This window comes from Tachysurus vachellii, chromosome 25 (genome assembly GCF_030014155.1).
Source record: "Tachysurus vachellii isolate PV-2020 chromosome 25, HZAU_Pvac_v1, whole genome shotgun sequence".
NCBI classification, from domain to species: Eukaryota; Metazoa; Chordata; class Actinopteri; order Siluriformes; family Bagridae; genus Tachysurus; species Tachysurus vachellii.
The window spans coordinates 14061578-14082663 of NC_083484.1; the positions used below are offsets into that span (position 1 = coordinate 14061578).

Consider the following 21086-nt stretch of genomic DNA (forward strand, 5'->3'; position numbering starts at 1 on the left):
TGTGCTCATTTGACCATGAACAAGACCACGCTTTCATGGCTGATTCTGCTCAGTAAAATAATAAACGTTCATTCTTAGGTTCCTGTTGTCACAATGGTCCAATTTGATTTGACTTGTCTATAAAATGCAACACACATTCAGTATTTCATTATCCAAAAATACATCTTGATGAATTCTACATTAAGGTATGGACACAACTAGAGGACCTACATGTTTCAGTACAAACAGAAGGAAGTAAAACTAATTGTACTAAACTAATTTAAATTTTCCGATAAATTCAACACCCAAATTTCATGCTTATAACACTCACATTAAGCCTGCTGTAACACGACAGCGTGTAAATAAGTGTTTTGTTGTTTTTCTTTAAATCCAAATCCAGTTTTAACACATTGGCATTCAATTAAATCAGCGTTCTGTAGACTTTAGGATACCTTTATTTGTTTGCTGCACAAAGTGATTTTACAACATTAACATAAAAAAAGACATGGTGATAAAAAGGAAACCTGGTAACAGACATGAGGAGTAAATAGGAAACATGAACAAACTATAACACAACAAAATGAGATTCAAGAACAACAACGAAACAAAACAGAAAGCAAATCAGGGTTGAACAAAAACACTTTGGAGAGGAAATGATAAAATGATTGGATAATTACGTGACGGTAATAAATGCACGAGTGATTAAAACGTGACACGGAGGAAGTTTATGCCGCTTGCTTGTTAATGTAGTTAATGAGATATTCATGAATTGCATAGATAAACCTTGAATAGAGATCACTGACGATATCAGACAGGGAAAAGAAATAAGGTTTACAGAAACAACTAAAATAAATGAAGAGGACTGAGGAGAGTGAAGGCATTTGGAAAACTTTCTCTGACAAAATTCTACTGAAGCCTGAACATGGAGGACATCCAAAGTGCACAACAGACTTAGTTAAGTTAGTCTCTTAACTTGTTGCAGAAAAATAGAAAGAAAAAATGTTTTACTTAAATATGCTTATTAGTTAACGATACAAACATGTACAATCAGATTTTGCATATTTATTACATTATTATTATTATTATTATTATTATTATTATTATTATTATTATTATTATTATTATTATTTTCCGGAAATTTCTGCCAACAGAACTAACTGTCCAAGCTGACTTTATTTATTTATTTATTTATTTACTCTTTTTTCTTTACTGATGTTTGGAGGTATTGAGGTATTCCATTCAAGTGAACAGTCAATGGAGCTGATAATGATTACAACTCAATAAAAAAATCTAATGCATTTATTACTGGTGCATTGTGATGTCCAGCACTGTAACAACCCATTGGAGATCCCACTAGAGCCTCTTTGGGCTCTAGACTGACTATCGTGCCAAAGCTGGTCGTCCTTCTTATGATTCTGAAATGGACGCAATGGTGAATTGTGTGCTATTGACTAGAAGGTTGTGAGTCCAGCGTTTATTGAACGTTGGCTGTATTCAGTTTGGATTGTGATCTGGAAGAGCTGGGTGGTGTGTAGGAATTGGCACAATGACCAAACTGGATAGAACATGGGGAGGATGAGAGTGGTGTTGCTCTGATGAATAAGAATGACTCATATGACACAGCCTTAAGCAATCAGACAGATTAATACATTCTGACAGACTTTGGAACGGTACAGTGTGCTGGTGTGGGAGAGATGGCCTACTCTCTCTCTCTCTCTCTCTCTCTCTCTCTCTCTCTCTCTCTCTCTCTCTCCTGTCAGTCACTACAAAGCAAGCCAATCACGTGCCTGACTCTCTAAACTTGTGTATGCCGAAGAGGATAGATGTCGCTTACGTTACCCTGTGATGCAACATGAGCAGCAGTTTTAAAGAAAAGATGCTTTTTGTGTTTCGGAAATAACAGTGAACACGTTTAACGACTTAACACAACCTCGAGCAACTGCTAAATGTTGTGTGTGAAAGGCAACATTCCCAGTAATGTCCCAGGTCCATATAAACAAAATGCACGGATGAATATGGAGATGGACTACTGTGCATCAACTGATCCTCTGTCTGTCCTTCAAACCATTGCATGATTAAACATAAAAAAAAAAAAAGATGAAGTTTAAGCATTTAAGGTTAATGCACTGCGTCGTGTGGGCGTGGTTTGCAAAATAAACTTGCTATCTAGTGGGCGTGGTTTGAAAAATAAACAAACAAATAAATAGAAAGATAAATAAATAAACAAATAAATAAACAAATAAATGGGCGTGGCTTGTGAGCTAAGACACAAACAGTCACCTTATTACTTTTAAGTTGTTGTTTTTTTTCTTTTCTCTCAGTGCACTAAGCTTCGTGCAGCATGTTTGAAAATCCTGAACAATTAAGAAGGGAAAAAAAAGTTAAATATGTTGAAGAGTGTAAATAAAAAATCTCGGCATACAGACAGACACACAGGAGCGCGCATTAGTATGCGACTGGAGAAGCGCACGAGCAGAAGCAGAGCGCGAGGCGAGACGAGACGCGCACGAGAGAAACCGGGGACATTCGGTATTTCCAGCACGCGATCCTTTGCGACTTACCTTCAGGCAGCAGCGCCAGCAGCACAGCAGTGAAGATTGAGATCGCGCGGCTCATGTTTACGAGTTTAGACCCGTGTGTCGCTCCTCGAGCACCGTGATGCAATTCAGCAGGTTGTCCTTGTGTTTGTTTGTTTGTTTGTTTTTCTTCTTCTAGAGAGCGAGAGAGAGACGCATAAAGCGCACAGCACGCGCTCTTCCTCTGCTCTTGTTGACTACAGATGTTCCAGAGAAAAAAATAATAATAATAATGTCTCGAGATGCGAATTTTTAAAGGGATTCTTGTCTCCTGCTCGTGCCTTTTTTGTTTTTTTCTTTTTTTTCCCTCTGATTCTTTGCTCCAAAGTGACCCCTTGAATTAAAAAAAAAAGCACGTAAATATCCCTCACGCAGAAAGCATCCCTGCACGCGCACACGACCGGACCGGACGAAGTGAAAATTTAAGGATGATCGAGACGCGCGCGCGCACTCACTGGTGTATCTCCCTCCTGTCCGGAGTCTCTCTCACGGAATGCGGCGCGAGCGACTCGGAGGATCAGCGCGACACTACGCGCATAGTTAGCGCGAGGCAGGGACTAGAGTGGAGCCCGCACGGTGCTCTGATTGGCAGCTCGAGGAGAAAAAGCGGTCGGCCGGTTCAAAGCGGAGGCGTGGCTCGTGGGAGGCGAGGTGGCCAATCACAAGGCAAGAGGGGCGGGGTTAAGAATGGAGCGAGAACAGAATATTAAAGTGATTTATAGGGAAAGTGTGCAGGTACTGCGGTATTCCTCCTCTTCCTCCTCCTCCTCCTCCTCCTCGTGACAGTGCGTACAGCAGAAACACCGTACACACATGACATGAGGGATGTGGTAGCCTAGTGTTTAATCTGTTGAGCTACCAATGGAAAGGTTGTGAGTTCGAATCCCAAATCCATCAGAATGCCACTGTTGGGCCCTTGAGCAAGGCCCCTGAGCAAGGCTCTTAACCCGCAGTTGTATAAATGAGAGAAAACTGTAAGTCGCTCTGGATAAGAGCTTCTGTTAAATGCTGGAAATGTAAATGTAGAATTGCATAAACAAATTAAATAAAATATGTCATTTAGACCTGGCACTGATCAGATACCCATTGTTAGATATGGTTTTAAAAAAAAAACTTAATTTTTTTATTATTGTTTATATATTATTGTTATTATATATTTTATTACCTATTCAGATATTGATAAATAACAGACAGGCAAATTTTGGGGGCAACCTGCAACTGTCTGTCAAAGCATGTATCATCTAGCTCTCTCGGGTTATTATATATATATATATATATATATATATATATATATATATATATATATATATATATATATATATATATATATATATATAATTATTATTATTATTATTATTATTATTTAAATGATTTAAATGTCACATCATTCCAACAATTTGTGAATAAGAGGATTAAATAAATATCATTATACAATATCTTTCATTATGCAATAGCATATCATTTAATTATTTTATTTTTTGCATTATAGATGCCACCTTTTCATTTCCCATACAAATTAAAACCTTGAATTTCAGCTGATATTTAATTCAATTCAATTCAAATTTATTTGTATTGTGCTTTTTTACAGTTGGCATTTTCTCAAAGCAGCTTTACAGAACATAAACATAACACAAAAGGTTATTATAAAGAATAATATAAAGATTAATATAATACAAAAATTCAAGATTAATATCAGATATATTTAAATGTGTTTCTATTTAAGTGAAGCATTCGAAAGATACAGGGAAAATAATACTTAGCTAAAAACATAACTTAGGCAAAACCGCATGGTTTTTTATTCAGTAGAGCTTTTATTTCATATATCATTCACATTGCAAATATAATAAAAGTAAACAGTGAACAGAGTTTTGTGAGATGGAGCAATTGTGAGATGGAGTGAGTTAAAGCTGAATCTGAATAATAAATGAGGACTTGTAAGGATGGTTAAGGTATAGGGCTACCAATTGGAAGGTTGTGAGTTCAATCCCAGGTCTGCCAAGCTGCCACTGTTAGGCCCATGAGAAAGGCCCTTAACCCTCAATTGCTCAGTTGTATAAAAATGAGATAAGGGCATCTGCCAAATGCTGGAAGTGTAATGGATGAGTATGACTTACCCATATGAGTCATCCTTGTTTTCCATTTTTTTTCTTCTGCGTTTGGTCTCAGCTGAGTCACTTACAACTAATAATTTAAAGGACACTAAATGTGAAGCTTTATGTTCCCACTTTTAATGATTTCGACATTTACACCCCTAATGCCCTTGTATTTCATCAGAACTACTCCCCTATGGCATGTTCTTCAAAATATCCAGGATGTGAGACATAACCCACATGACTACGTGTTGCCGTGTCCTCACAAGGTCAAGCGCTCAGGATGGACGGAGCTCTAGCAGGGCCCAGCCGTCTGCTGCTTCGGACAGACCGATGACACGGCAGAGGAGACGAGGGAAATCTCACGAATGTCAATTAGCCAAAGTCTGAATGACACGTATCATGCTCACACAGATGCTCAGCTCAGTAGATAAAAGCCGCCATGTTTTAATAGCACTTCAGAGACGTGCTTTCAGAGAACAATGGAGAATACTATGTGCATTAATTACGTTTGATTTACTGCTCAGCCCATTGAAAAGCAATTAATCAGCGAAGCATCACTGAGTATTGCATATGCATTGCTCCGGGTTGAGCCTTTCTTTTATTGAACGCATTGTAAAATTTTTCATTGTAGCGCAACACAAAACGAAGTCGAATTTAAACTGTAAATAATTGAAACTGTACTCAGCAGACTGCTTCTTTTCATTTGGTTTGGTTTTAAAAATGCCTACCTAGTGGAGTTCTTGGAGTGTTGAGGTTTATAAGGATTATAAGTTATTATTAATAAGACATAACTTTTTGATGTCAAAGAGCTGTTGGGTTCTTTATTCTGACTGGTCAGAATAAGGACCAAAGTTGATTAGATTTCTCTCCATGTCCAATACTGTGCAAAAGTTTTAGGCAGGTGTGAAAAAATGCTGTAAACAAAGAACAAAGATTGTCATAAATGAACAAAATGCAGTGAATGAACAAAAGAGAAATCTAAATCAAATCAATATTTGTTGTGACCTCCCTTTGTCTTCAAAACAGCAGCAATTCTTCTAGGTACACTCGCAAACAGGTTTTGAAGGAACTCGGCTGGTAGGTTGTTCCAAACATCTTGGAGAACTAACTACAGATCTTCTGTGGATGTCGGCTTTCTCACATCCTTCTGTCTCTTCATGTAATCCCAGACACACTCGATGATGTAGAGATCAGGGCTCTGTGGGGGTCGTGCCATCACTCCATGCTGGTTTGAAGGCAAAAGGTAGTAACACCAAATATTGATTTGATTTAGATTCTTCTTTTGTTTGCTCAATTTGCATTTTGTAAATTGACAGAAATAAACATTCATTATTTATATTTTTGAAAGCATTCATTGTTTACAGCATTTTTTCACACCTGACTAAAACCTTTACACAGTACTGTATATATATATATATATATATATATATATATATATATATATATATATATATATATATATATATATATATATATATATATACATATAATTGTTTAAATTATTATAGTTTTTTGGTGGAGACAAAGGATGTTTTGTATATTTTTTTTTTTGGTATTTTTTTAAATGTGTTTTTTTAAAGCTGTGGGTGTTAAGTCCAACATTCCACACTTTTCAGTCTGAACACACTACACACACTACACACACAATTAAGCTCCACTGTGGTAGAATATGTAGCGCTCGCATCACCGTCACTGCTTCTGTCCTGGTCTTGAAGTTTGCCTCAGTTACTTTCACGTTGAATAAAATCGTTCCCCAAACAAACAAGAAAATGCTTCTTCATTAGCTCATCTGCTGAAATCACAGCTTTTCCCTAAACGTCTGGGATTTAATGTATCTCGTCAAACATGATGTTTTCCATGTGTTTGGTGCCAAATGTATCGTACCACAGACTGTCATGTTTAAAGCTGCAGTGGAAATCAGAAACATCTGGCTCTGATAGATCTTCATTACTTCCTCTTTGTTTTACCGTTTTGTTTAATGGATACGAGAGATCGCAGCAAGTGGGTGTAATGACAGTCTGTTTATTAGCTTTTCCACAAGACTTTATTGTAGGGATCATGACACAAGGGCACAAGACCACCATACAAGCCATTTTTATTCCTCCAAACAAGCAGGTACAAGCTTCTGGACAAAACACCAGAGAAACTTCAAAGGAAGACTGGAAAACCATGTTTGGCTGCAAGAAAAACAAATTAGCATAAGTTTTTTTTAAAATTTGGACCAAAAACAAAGCTCATGCAATATATATATATATATATATCGTCGCTGTCAGGCGGAATCCTTGTATCGCCAAAACCGTTATTTTTCAGGAACTTAAAAAAACGCCGTACCTTATCTGCAGTGCACAGGGTTTAGTCCGCGTTGCAGTGGATTGTCTTGCGCTAAATTCCTGTCCTCAGACGAGCACCAGAACTAGCGGGGGTCAAGATTTTTTTTTCTTTGAGCCCAGTGTTTTGAAGACATTTACCTCAGAAGACGTGTTGATTCGTTGCGACTCTTCTTGAGGAGAAATATGCCGTGAAGCTCTCACACGGAGTGAGGAAGAGGTGGACAGTTGAAGTGTCCAATGGAGTTATTAGATTTGCGCTCAAGCTATTTTCAAGACTTTAGATTGGTTAATAGCTTGTAAAAATAACAGACCCACATGGGGACTGACCAATAGCATCGATATGTGAAAAAATATGAAATTGACCAAATTTGGACATACGAGGTTTCCGCCCGACAGCGACGATATATGGTTATGCTCCCCCTTATAACTGGGTTCCTCAGCTCATATCCAGGTCCATGGATAGATCTGAAAAATAAAATAAAATAAATAAATGAATAAATAAACCAATTACTGTACAAATGCATGTGCACCTGAAGTAGGAAGAGCTCCAGTTGCCTACGGCTGGAGTGCCATGATTACCCCAAGCAGTCCGGGCTGCCATGTAATCAGAGACAGACAAAAGAGCTGCACGCTTGGGAAAGGGAGTTAGATTCCGGATGGATGTTACAGAGTAAAACCGCTTACTAATCCTCGCTCTGGTACACAGACGCCCCAGAGGAAATCTGTCCTCCAGACCACCGTTGAGGCTTGTTACTGTACCTCAGCTTCCTGCTTTAGTAGTCGCATCCTTCAAAGCTGTCTTTTTTTTAAGTTTACACTAGCTGGTGACACCCGAGCGTTTATTTTCTATGTACATACGTGACGTGACGCGGAATCGTGATTTTAGCACCGACTTAAATTTGCTTTGAATTGCTTTGAATTCTTTGAAAATTTGTTCTGAAACCATAAAGCGGCAAATCCAAATTTTTGCAACACGGTTCGTCATTTCCGTAGTTCTCCAAACATATCTTTAGTTTCTACTTGCGATTCGTTTCCATTCACTATTTGTAAGCATGATAACATCTTACCATATCGTCATATCCTTCATCTCATGATACATGGATAGTGGTAATCATTAGTGGATATCAGGATAATGAGATAAACTCTGAGGTTTTGTAACTTTTTATGAGCTTTGCTAAAAAAACAACCAGTTCCAGCTCCTTCATGTATGTCCAAACTTTTCTAGCGGTTTGGTCTGGTGAACAGATTTATGAGGTTTATGCGTTCGCTGGCCTTCCAAATGGAAAAGCCTAGAAAAGCCTTTATCTCAAAGAGTGCACAAAATGCGTCCCAAAAATGCTGTTAACCTTTCATTCCTCGTTTTCTCCTGCTCTTAAATTAAAACACACCGACATATGGATGCGCGCGCACGCACACACACACACACACACACACTTGAGCTGGTGAGAATGAATCTGAGGAATGAATTTCAAACTAGGTATGAATTGATATCATGACAATCGCCCCTCTCTCTCTCTCTCTCTCTCTCTCTCTCTCTCTCTCTCTCTCTGTCTCTCTCTCTCTCTATATCTCTCTAAATATATATCTATAAATATATATATATATATATATATATATATATATCTACTACACATTTTGCAGAACTAGAAAGAGCATTTGATTCAGTACATCCTCCATTCGATTCAGTAGCTTCTGCAATCAATTCATTACCTGCTGTATTTGATTCCTGATTCATTTCCGTCCAATATTATGGACACAAAAGTCCACAAAACAAGTCTGCCCCTGCTCTCCATCACCAACCTCTTCTTTTGTTTCCGTCTTGAAGTTACTAAGACGACAAAAAACGGTATGTCGAGTTTTCCGCCCTGAAAACTAAAGTTAGCTCAGCTTACGTTACAAATAGCTGTGATACTGTTGGAGACTCCATTACACATATTCAGTAGGTTAATATTGACCAAACATAAGTTGTTAAAGACAGTAAAGTGTTGACAGAGAAATAACAAACACTTGATTTCAATATAAGATGTCAAATGTGTAGAAATTAGGTTTGCATTTCCAAAATATGATGTAAGAGCATGTTAGAGAGACTAAGTAATAATAATAATAATAATAATAATAATAATAATAATAATAATAATAATAATAATAACAATATTATTATTATTATTATTATTATTATTATTATTATTATTATTACTATTATTATTATTACTTAGTCTCTCTAACATGCTCTTACATCATATTTTGGAAATATGATGTAAGAGCATGTTAGAGAGACTAAGTAATAATAATAATAATAATAATAATAACAATAATAATAATAACAATATTATTATTATTATTATTACTATTATTATTATTATTATTATTATTATTATTATTACTATTATTATTATTATTATTGTTATTATTATTATTATTATTATTGTTATTAATAACAATAATAATAATAATAACAATAATAACAATAATAATAAATACAAATAATCATAATAACAACAACAATATTATTATTATTATTATTATTATTATTTAACAACAATAAAAGCTACAATTATAAATATTGAGTAGTTGATATCAATATTTATAAGATAATATTTATTGCTAAATACTGAGCTTATTTAAAAAGATCCTGACTGTTTGTCTAGAAACAAATCCAAACAATAATCAAGAGAATTATACAAAATGTGGTTCGAGCTAATCAAACCAACGAACGTAAGAGAGCTTACATCAAATATTTATCTAATTATCTGTCCTGAAAATCATTTGCAAAGTTTCAGCAGGGGAAAAAGGAACACGAGCCTTGCACATTTTGAGCAGAAGCCCCTGATTTCCATCTGAGCAAGTGTCTGATGTCTCCTGGAGTTTAGTTATACATGAAATATTCAGATGATTGAACGTAGTATGACTTTTTCCTCTTTGTCTGGCTTAAACAGATTGGAGCACAGAGGAAGCACAGCAGGTCAGCGATGTAAAAGCCAAGGCACATCACATACTCAGGAGAGGGTTCTTAATGCAAGTAGGATCTGTCTGTAAATGTCTCAATGGCTTACTCACTTGGACACTAATTCGTGTGTTTAAAAAAAGCAGAGGTTGCAATTAAGTGAATATACGATTAACAGCCTTAAAAACTCATTTGTGCAGCCTATAAAACAGGAAGAGCTGCTTTCAAAACTCAAATCTTTAAAATTAAGACAGCTTGCAGTCCAGGCAGCATCAGATGCTTCAAAAGTGTGATTTAACGCTCTACCGAGTTCAGGTCGTTTTCTCTCTGACTTCAGCCCAAGCCGTGAAAATGGAGTTGCAGTGAATCTGAATGCTTTAAAAGGTCCAGGGAAAAAAAGCACCGTTAGATTTCAGCTAGTGAACCTCACTAACCCTGGAACAGTCATTAACACCGAGCATGTTCAGACAGCCACGGCTTTACAATCCGATATAAACAGCAGTCAGATCATCAAACGGTGTCAAACAGCCTGCGTGGATCTATGAAACTAACAGCCAGAGACTAAATTAGACGAGCACCGTCGGGTCATAAATACGTGGCGAGATTGGCAGAGTCAGACGCCATGTCAGAGCCACGAAGCAGGGATGCATCGAACGTTACTTAACTTCAAAGATGCCATAACCCTGGTTCATGCTTGATGGAGAACTCACCAATAAATTACTTCTCTGGTTCGAGATAAAAACGGCTATAATGTCATGTAAAACTCGGCTGATTGCCAACTGATTGCACCAGGACTCCATCAAATTACGTTCACACATACTGTACATCTCGGCCAGTTAAAGCTGCTGTATACTATACTGTATACCGGTTGCCATGGGAATAAGGTCGATCAGAGAACATGTTCCAGTAGCATTCCACAACAAATCAGTTTTTTGTTTCTAAAATTGAAACATTCCAGAGGGAGATCTGGTGTTTGGGTATAAAATTCAACAATGTATATCTGCATCATATCTCATGAGATGAAGAAGAAGCAGCATTTCCCTATATCAGGGATCACGTTCGCTCAACCATACCAGTTTTGTCATTTCCCTGGACACACCAACATCTAGTCACCAAGGGTTGCTGTCAGACATGTCGGTGGAATTCACCAGCTCGCACCTTGAATAATTATATTTTTTCTTTCTTTTTTGATCTTGACATAAAAAAGTTGTTTTTTTTTTTCAATTTCTTAGACTTCAATTTCTTAGGAAGCAGAGTCCACTCCCCCTTCACCGGAAAGGTCCTGTTTTCAGTCATATAATACTGATGAGGACTGACATACGGAGGTCTTATGATGCCATACATTATTACATTTTTTTTTTGTTCTTGTTTTTCACATGAACTCGACATAACAAAAGAACGTGTTATAGAGGCAGCAAAAGCAAGATGCTGCGTTACTTCGCTTCTGCTGCCTCTAGAACATGTTCTTACTGTATGCTGAGATCACGAGAAAAAGAAGTCGTGATCAGGAGAAAACAACTTTTGTTATGTCAACATAATGAGGAAAAGAAAAAAGAAAAAAAAAGTAATAAGGCATGGCCTCTTAAGACCTTTGTATGTCGTTATATAACCGATAACAGCAACTTACCATTGAAGGGGGCGTGGCCTTTGCTTCTTTAAAACTAACATTTGTTGCTGCTGTTGTTTTATATACAGTAATATACAACTGATATTTAAGCTACATACAGTACTAGCTACCTTCTTATTGACATTGCAGTAGCTTGCTAGGTTTATTCACCGTTAGATAGTTAGCACGTGTTAATCTTAATCCAGATGTGTTTCTAGCTAAAGACACTGCTTTCTCACATATTGCTGCTGCACTAGAAGCTTTCTGCACTAGAAGCTTTCTGCACTAGAAGCATTCGATGTCTGAAGTGAAGACTTTCACTAGGGTTTAGTTCTACTGCAGAGGCCTAAAAAAAACAGACTGACATCAGTGGGAGTCAGATCTTTTAGTGCCGTAGCTCTCAAGATTTGTTAACTTTAAGCAGACCTTTCTCCTGACATCTTTCCTGTTCTTCATCCTGCAAAGAATAAGAGATAGTCAGAGAGAATGGAAACAATGTAGGGAAGAAAAAGGGGGAATTATATATTAAGGAGAAAGAAGGAAGAATGGCAGTTTTGGGAAAGAGAGAGAGAGAGCGAGAGAGAGAGAGAGAGAGAGAGAGAGAGAGAGAGAGAGAAGGACAGGTAAATCCCTCATTTTTCTTTAAATATTCTAGTGAATGGAGACTATGTGATCGAGAATAAGAGCAAACTGTGTGTATGTGTATGTGTATGTGTGCAGAAGCGAGAGGCCTTGAGTACTCTGAAGCCGAGTTCTGTATTAAATGAAGAGCGGTGTGTGTGTGGGATGCAGACGATTCACACACAGCACAGAGGAACAAATCAGTCAGCGCTAATCTCGCTCGCTTTAACATCGACTGTGTCGTTACATTTGCTTCGTTATCGTGCCCGTTGTTTTCCGCTGATTGCTCGGGCGACAAGTCATGCCTATAAAGCACCTTGAAATTGAACAAGCCAAACTGTATCAACAAAAACAGAGAGCGGATGAGAAAACAGCAACATTTTCAAGGTAAAAAAAATTGAGCAATTACTTTGTGGTTCTCAGGATTTAAAATGCTAAATGCTAAATTGAATCAGCACTTCACCTCAAAATTGTACTACTGTAACCTATAAAAAAAGGGAGGGTATTTAATTTTCTCCCTCAGGGTGTACTATATTACTGATATGAAAAGTGTAATGAAACCCAGCCAAGGGAAATTCCCCTCACGCACAAAACACACACACAAACTACTCATTACATGTAAAAAAAATTATATATGTTTTAGCATTTGCTACAAATAAACATAGTGCTGCATTATTGTTGCTAGCATGCTAGCTAACTTAGCTCATTTTAGTAGCTTGGTTATAACTGTTACATCATGAGGTATTTCATGCTTCGTGTTGTAAATTAAATGACAACAACTCGATTAAATACTCGATTCTGATTGGACAGATCGAACAGTTCCGGCTGTCAATAATATTGCACGTTAATATAAATGTGCTTGTTCTAATATTTTAGATTTTTGATAGTAACAGATATAGTATCGTAGTGGCCCATATAAAATAATTTTTTTAAAAAGCATCTGTTTGGAGATTTACGGAAGGAGTCTCCAGTTTTAGTAACATTCGGTACGTTTTCAAATACGGGAAAGACTTTGCTGTGGTTGTGTTTATTTTTGTGTTATCGACTCAAAGAGATAACAAGACAGAATGAAACTCAGAGAGAAAAACAAGACAAACTGACGCGGGAATGTTTATTTATTATTTATAGTCGATGTAACATAAACAATAACAGGAATGGGCGTGGTCTAAAACTCATTTCTTGTTGTTTTTTCTTTTTTATTTAAAACAAAGGAATTCGCATTGTGTTGCTTTGCATCAGATCTAAAGCTTATCATATACAATTGATATTACATCATGTACGTCGAAGAGCCATACAACCCCTTCTTATTTCCTGTTTTTCGTTAATCCTCTCTCCATGATGCAGCACCGGTAGGCGTTTACTCTGAGCATATGGACAGATTAATGGCAAGCCACTTTAGGCAGAACGCTGTGGAAAATTGGATTAAATCGATGAAATAGGCCGGCATGCATCTTTATTGTCTGGACCAGTGGAAGTTAAGCAGTTAGGCAGGCACTTTACGTGTGTTCTCTGCTCACTAATGCATCGTGTTCTGATTCAGCCATAAACAGATATGTGTTTGATGCACTTCAGATCAGTTAAAGGCTCTGAAATAGTGCCGTTCAGATCAATTGCATTGCCATTATTATCGGGTTGTTTTCAATCAATCGTGAAATAACTTCTAAAAATTATTCAGTCAGGACAGGGGGATGAGGATAAAAGCACAGTCATAATAACAGTTGGACCTTCGGATAAATTCATTCGTCCAATTAAATTCAAAATAATTTTATCGGCCACATCCACAACCGCATACAATACGACATGCAGGGAAATGATTAATCAAATCTCTAGAACTAGAAAAAAATATTAAGATTGGAATTAGAATAAAAAAAGCATAAAAACAAAAATCTCCCTTTCATCAGTAAACACTAAAATCGACTGATGAGGCATTTTTAATCATTGTAAATAAATGAATGAATTTCCACCTGCGAGTCCATCTGAAATAAATTGAGTCAGGACTGGCTTTCGGTGTGAGATGTGTGTTTTTCCCCTTTGTTGGATAACCTTAGCAAGAATTGTATTGCTTAAAGATAACAAAGTTTAGCTGCTTCTGAACAAACACTTGGGGCATCTTGGAGAGCAGAAATGGGTTTGATATCATCATTTAATTTGAAGATACAAAGATTTGTGTGGGATATTTATTTACTTGATTTGTTTGGCAATTTTCTGTAAATATATTGTCCCTATTATACTAGGTAAAAACTAGAGATGAGCCAGATACTTGGCTGAAACGAGTATCCGGTACGGATAAAGCACTTCTGCCGAGTACGAGTATTATACAAGTAATACGAGTCAATATCTGTGCTCAGATTGAATGAAAATCATCATTGGGTATCTGAATGTGTCAGCGTTCTGTGATAGGCTAGTCACAGCGCCCCTCCCCTACAGTGATAGGCTAGTCACAGCGCCCCTCCCCTACAGTGATAGGCTAGTCACAGCACCCCTCCCCTACACACATACAGATGTATTGTGTTGCTGTGTCTCGCTCTGCTCACTCACAGTCACACACAGAACAGCTCTCTGTCTCTCCCTCAGTCACTCGGGTTCGCGGGTCTTTTCCGTTAACGTTTAGGGTTTCTTCAGCTTTTTACTTCGGGTTGTAACGTTAATAATACGTACTTACTAACCAGTAGAGTTCTGGTAAACGTGGGTTCGTTCAGACGTGGTGCTTGCTTGGTAGAATGCGACTCGCATTGCGTCTCTGCCTGTCGGAGATTTTTTTTCTTTTTTAAACCTTCAGCTGTCTCTAACCAGTAACCAGACACTGAGTGTCTGACACGTTTTTGCTGTATTTCATAAAAGCATAAAGGTAGTAAGCTAGTGTTATAAATATTACAAATTAATTATTACCAGTTAAAGCCCCGCCCATTTCGAGACAACTCCCCCCTACCCCACCCACTCCGAGTACAGATACAGATACGGATAATTCATATGGTTAACAGATACAGATACAGATACAGATAATGCTGTACTCGCTCATCCCTAATAAAAACTGAAACCTACAAATTCTTACAGCCCTGAGTGTCTACTTTCATATGAGCTTCATATTAACCACCAGTGTGAAATAAAAAGATTATTTATTTTGTCCTATATACATTACAGCACAGTTAAATTCTTTCTTTGTAATCCCAACATTGGAGGTTTGGGGTCAGAGTGCAGGGTCAGTCATGATACAGCACCACTGAAGCAAAGAGGGTTAAGGGCTTTACTCAAGGGTCCAACAGTGGCAGCTCTGCAGTGCCAGGACTTGAACCCTGATCTTCCAATCAACAACCCAGAGCTTTAACCAATTTAGCCACCTAGATGTTAGAGAGTACAAGCTCTGAGAACAAAAAAAGAGAATAACATCAGAAAGTTGCTCACCAACACTGACTTCTACGTTCCAGGTCCATTGGGTGAAGTCAGTGAGCACGATGGACCATTGGGTCAACCTACAAAATCGCCTGACCTTAAGACCTTAGGAAACTCATGAGATTGTTTAGAATAGCAAATGGTGATTACCAAGACAGGCCATGAACTCCAGCTGAATTGAGTGATAAGAAGTAGAAAAAGCCTTTATTTTTGTCACATATACAGTACAGCAAAGTGAAATTCTTTCTTCGCATATCCCATCTTTGGAGGTTGGGGTCAGAGCACAGGGTCAGTCATGATACAGCTCCCCTGGAGCAGTGAGGGTTAAGGGCCTTGCTCAAAGAGTGGGATATGACATTCATTCATTCATTCATTTTCTACCGCTTATCCGAACTACCTCTGGTCATGGGGAGCCTGTGCCTATCGCAGGCGTCATCGGGCATCAAGGCAGGATACACCCTGGACGGAGTGCCAACCCATCGCAGGCACACACACACACACTCATTCACTCACGCAATCACACACTACGGACAATTTTCCAGAGATGCCAATCAACCTACCATGCATGTCTTTGGACTGTGGGAGGAAACCGGAGTACCCGGAGGAAACCCCCGAGGCACGGGGAGAACATGCAAACTCCACACACACAAGGTGGAGGCGGGAATCGAACCCCCAACCCTGGAGGTGTGAGGCGAACGTGCTAACCACTAAGCCACCGTGCCCCCTGGACATGATATTCACTACTGAAAATGGACACAGCCCAACAGAAGTAAACATTGTTGTTTGGCCTCTGGGAAAAAGAATTAACTTGCTGATTATTTGAATTTTTTGGAAAAAAGGAAAGCACTGAAATATGTAGTGTTCAAAACACTACACTTTCAGGCATCTATACAAAGTTCTGCCAAACCAACCTGCCTACACACATGACTTATATATGACAATATGGCTGAAATAATGCACGAATTAACAAACATAAACTGTCACGAATATATTTTAAATATTATACGGCACTGAGCTCGTACTTGTTGGCGTGTAAATTGCAGAGATTATTTCATTTTGCTTACAGATTACAGAATGTTAGCATTGATGCAGGACGTGTTGGGGTTGATGGAGGTTTTCAATCCAACCAAGCAGAAGTTTAATCACATCTAAGTCAAGTGAAAGACATCTGAAAGGCAACTGATAAACCTAAAACCCAGTGTTCCTTGAATTAGCTTTGGATCCATTGCGTCCCTGATCAGGATAGGTGTTGCTGCTACTGGTTGCCATAGTAATAAATTTATCAGTGGGTGGTGCAACTAGCATGCGTTGCGGTCAACAAAACCATGGCCGCCACGGACTCCAACTCCATCACCAACAAGGCCGCTCCATGTCACGTTCCAACTCACCTGATTACCGACCGTTTTCATCTGGAGCTTTCACACATACAGTGATTTTATCTCTGCAAGTCGGCAGGTACTGTACACTAGGCGTTCCTACTGCTGGTTGCCATGGTAATAATGTTTATCAGTTGGTGGCGCATTCCACTCTACAATAAAATCAGTTTTCTTTCTGATAAAATGAAACATTATGGAGGGAGTTTGACTATAATTAAAAAAAAACAGTATGACATTTTGTAAATTTAATAGATATAATATTGCAGACGTTAGAAAAAAAAAAGTTATTGCGTAACAGGAATAAAACACTTTAAGACATAAACTTTCCTGGATTTTCAAACTTCACATCATTGAATATTGTGTTTTAACACCAACTTATATCTCATATCTCACACTAGACCTCAGTCCTATTCGCAAACAGACTCATTACCTCAAATTCCTCTTTCCCAAACCTCAAACCTTCTTCTTGTTCTTCTTACGTACAATTCTACCTCGAAAAGTGTTAGGAAAGATTCATGCAGGAGGTGGATGTTTGATCTCAGCTCTGGATTCATGCATTTCAGGGTTTTTGGTATCATCAGGTGCTCTGTGTGATCATGCCGACTTTACATCTTTTATGAAGCAAATCGTTTATCCTGCCCCATTTTGTCTCTGTCTCTTTATCTGAGCCACCCTCCGTATATCTATAACACTGTCTCTTCTCTCTCTCTCTTTTTCTCTCTCTCTCTCTCTCTCTCTCCCACCCCCTCCCCCTTCTCTAAATCATTTCCTCTATTTGGAATTGATTCCAACATGTCTTATCGTAGAAACAGCCGTGCATGCGCACACAAACCCCCACCCTCACCCCCTCCTCAACCACTCCCTGTCTATATCTCCACCCATCTTCCTCTCTTTTCCTCTAGCATGCTGTCAGTCATCGAAAATGGCTCTCTTACTTTCCTTTTCCTCCCTCCGTCTGGTCTCTCTGGTGAGCTTTGCAACAAAAGCTCGATTTGATGATGGAGCAACATGAGCACCTGGTACATTTTATCATATAGAATGAAATTTCCTTTTTCTAGCATCTAGCAAACAATCCAGGTGTGGAATGTGGTGTGGTATGACGAGAGGGATTGGATGTCTGGTTAAAAAGAGCCCAAATTAGTTGAAACAAAACACTACGAGCGAATCGCTGAGTAACAATTTAAATTCTGCAAGATAAACACATAAATTACATAACACGAGTGGCTAAAAATATCAAGCGCCAAAGCAATCTTTATCCATGCTAATAATTAAGCATGCAGGGAAAAAAAGCTTTCCTTCAATAATGTTGTTTCTGTTGCTAATAAATATTTAAGACAGGATATTGGGTATTTTTTATCTACAATCGCATTGACATAAAATCAGAATAGATGCTCTGGGTCAATAAGACATCCATTGCTAAGCAGTGAACATAAGGGTTGAATGGAGTTGTTCTTGTGGAATGGAGTGACCTTGAGTCCCAGAGAAAGATACAGAGAGAAAAAACGTATTAAAAAAAAGAATCCCGGAAAAGCTGGGGGTCTGAATGCAGCGCTAATAACCAAGGAAACCAGAACCGACCGTGCTGAAGCAAATTCAATACATGAGTTTTTTATTTAACAACCCAGCCATCGATTTTTATACGACCTCAAAAGTTTTCAGACAGACGGTGAAGCATTTGAGTTGGCCCTGGTCTTCCTTGTCTTTCCAAAGTCATTGTTTTGTCATTCATTTCAGGTCGTTTTTGTGGTTTTGATCTTGTATAGGATCTGTTAGGCCAGTATGGAAAAGAAGAAAGGCCGCTAATGACGTTAGCTCAGGAATCGGTATTGTCATTAGCATCTCTTCGTAATCATTGCTGCTATCACGCCAGTTCAATTTATCTATTGATCACATTCTGCTGTTTTCCCATTCTCTCCTTCTCTCTCTTGGCCTGTGTGGACAGATGAGGGTTCGCTCGTTCACCTTCCCGCCTTCCTGTTAAATTCTTAACAGATATGTTCTTCTGGTGGTTAATTAAACACGTCCCGAGGCCTGCTGGTCGATGGGCATGAAATCGAACTCTTTAGTGCTGATGTGGCTAGAAGCTTCTGCAGTGCCAATCAATAGAGGGTTCTGAAGATCACACACCAGAGGGTGTGGCTTTGAGCGGGACAGATGGCCGTATCTTTGAGTCACATGAACTTCTGATGGCTTTCTGAGTAGCCACTTAGCGCTCATATTTGCTCTTGAAGAGGTAACGTTTTCTGATATCCTGAAGTTAGCCCATGTTAACTAGCTAGCTACCACTGGTATCAAAGATTCTCACTCACTCACTCACTCACTCATTCATTTTCTACCGCTTATCCGAACTATTCTTGGGTCACAGGGAGCCTGTGCCTATCTCAGGCGTCATCGGACATCAAGGCATGATACACCCTGGACGGAGTGCCAACCCATCGCAGGGCACACACACACACTCTCATTCACTCACACACACACACACTATGGACAATTTTCCAGAGACGCCAATCAACCTACCATGCATGTCTTTGGACCGGGGGAGGAAACCGGAGTACCCGGAGGAAACCCCCGAGGCACGGGGAGAACATGCAAACTCCACACACACAAGGCGGAGGCGGGAATCGAACCCCCAACCCTGAAGGTGTGAGGCAAATGTGCTAACCACTAAGCCACCATGCCCCCCGTATCAAAGATTCTATGTTATGTTAAGTTAACCAGCTTTTATGACTTTTATGAATATCTTAAAATCCTCTCGAAAATTCTGTCAGGTCATCCCAAGATTTACAGCCAGTAAGAAGTAACAGTGAAGATTTTGAATATTTATGAATAAGACCTAAATTCTATCAGAAATCCTAATCCATAAGCTTAAGTTATCTACTTACCTAATGTTTGAAGTTATGTTATGAAGTAATTTTTTTTTTTATTAAAAACCTCTCAGAAATACTGTAAAGTTAACCGAAAAACCTTTTATGTTAGTTTAATATATTTTACTAGCTAACATTATTAGACAAGATGATAAACATTTAGGATTATCTTAGCTAGCATTATCAGAAAAAATCTCTCAGAAAGTCTGCAAAGTTTGCTTATATTAGCCAACTAGCTAGCATTATCAATGAAGATAATGAGAATGTCTTAAAATCCTCTCAGAAATCCTGTCATGTTGGTCATGTTTATGTAGCCATAATCACCAAATATTCTGTTAGCAGTGAAGACTATGAAGTTTTATGAAAAATCGTTCAGAAATCCTGTCATGTTACATTAGTTAGCCACCTAGCATTATTAGCAATAAGCTAGCATTGTCACAAAGGATTATTAATATGACTTAAAAATAACAATTCTCTGAAAAGATTGTCACAATAGCTTTATAGATAATGAGCTAAATAAGATAATGAGAAATAAAAACTCCCTGCACAAACCTCACAAAAATGAAGTTATTGTTTATCTTCTTCTTGTTTATGTATCAATCCTCTGATCATTTTCTTTTAATACTTATACCTTATAGTTCAATAAGAAGCTTACTTTTATTTCACTTGGTTAAATTCTATATCTTTATATCTGTCAGGACTCAGCCCGGACTTTTTGGCCACGTGCATTTGTTGTCGTTCCTCGTCACGTGTCTGCCCCGCCTTCGTCTGCTCCTCCCTATCACCACACCTGCTCCTCATTGTGTCATTATTGTCCTTGGTATAAATGTGAGCCGCGTTGCCGATGGCAGTGCGGATTCATTAGTTTACCCTTTGTTATGTTTAGTCATTGTTAAGTGTTGTCATCTGTATTGGTTTAGTTCTCGTCCTTTTTACTGTCTTTGTCTTCTTTATTTATTAAACCCCTTTCATTTGAAGCTATCCTGCATACGGGTCTGTCTCCTTCCTTCCCTGGCTGTGACAATATCTCCATTGTTATGTTTTCTGTCTGTTGCTGTACGTTTGCGGGTTTTTCTCTTTGTCTCATTTTTAATTTTAACTTTAAGTCTTAGCTGAGCGCCATTTAATTCTGACACGATCCCTGTATTTCTCTCATGGTCACAATCTTTTTGTCTGTCTATTTCTTTATCTCTACACCTTTCTTTCTGTATCTTGATCTAATTTCATTTGTTACTCTCTGAGACGGGTTTTTCAAACAAATTGATAGCATTCAAGATCTCTCTCTCTCTCCCTCTCTCTCTCTCTCT

General features: G+C 38.3%; 1 protein-coding gene across 1 annotated transcript in view; it reads right to left on the reverse strand.

The window, feature by feature from the left end:
* The window catches only part of iglon5 (IgLON family member 5), a 153744-nt gene extending 150608 nt beyond the window's left edge, over positions 1–3136 (reverse strand). The window contains exon 1 of the mRNA XM_060861770.1: positions 2541–3136. Coding sequence (XP_060717753.1) covers positions 2541–2595 — 55 coding nt within the window. The 5' untranslated portion in view covers positions 2596–3136. The remainder of the gene's footprint in view (positions 1–2540) is intronic.
* Between the last annotated feature and the right edge of the window lie 17950 nt (positions 3137–21086).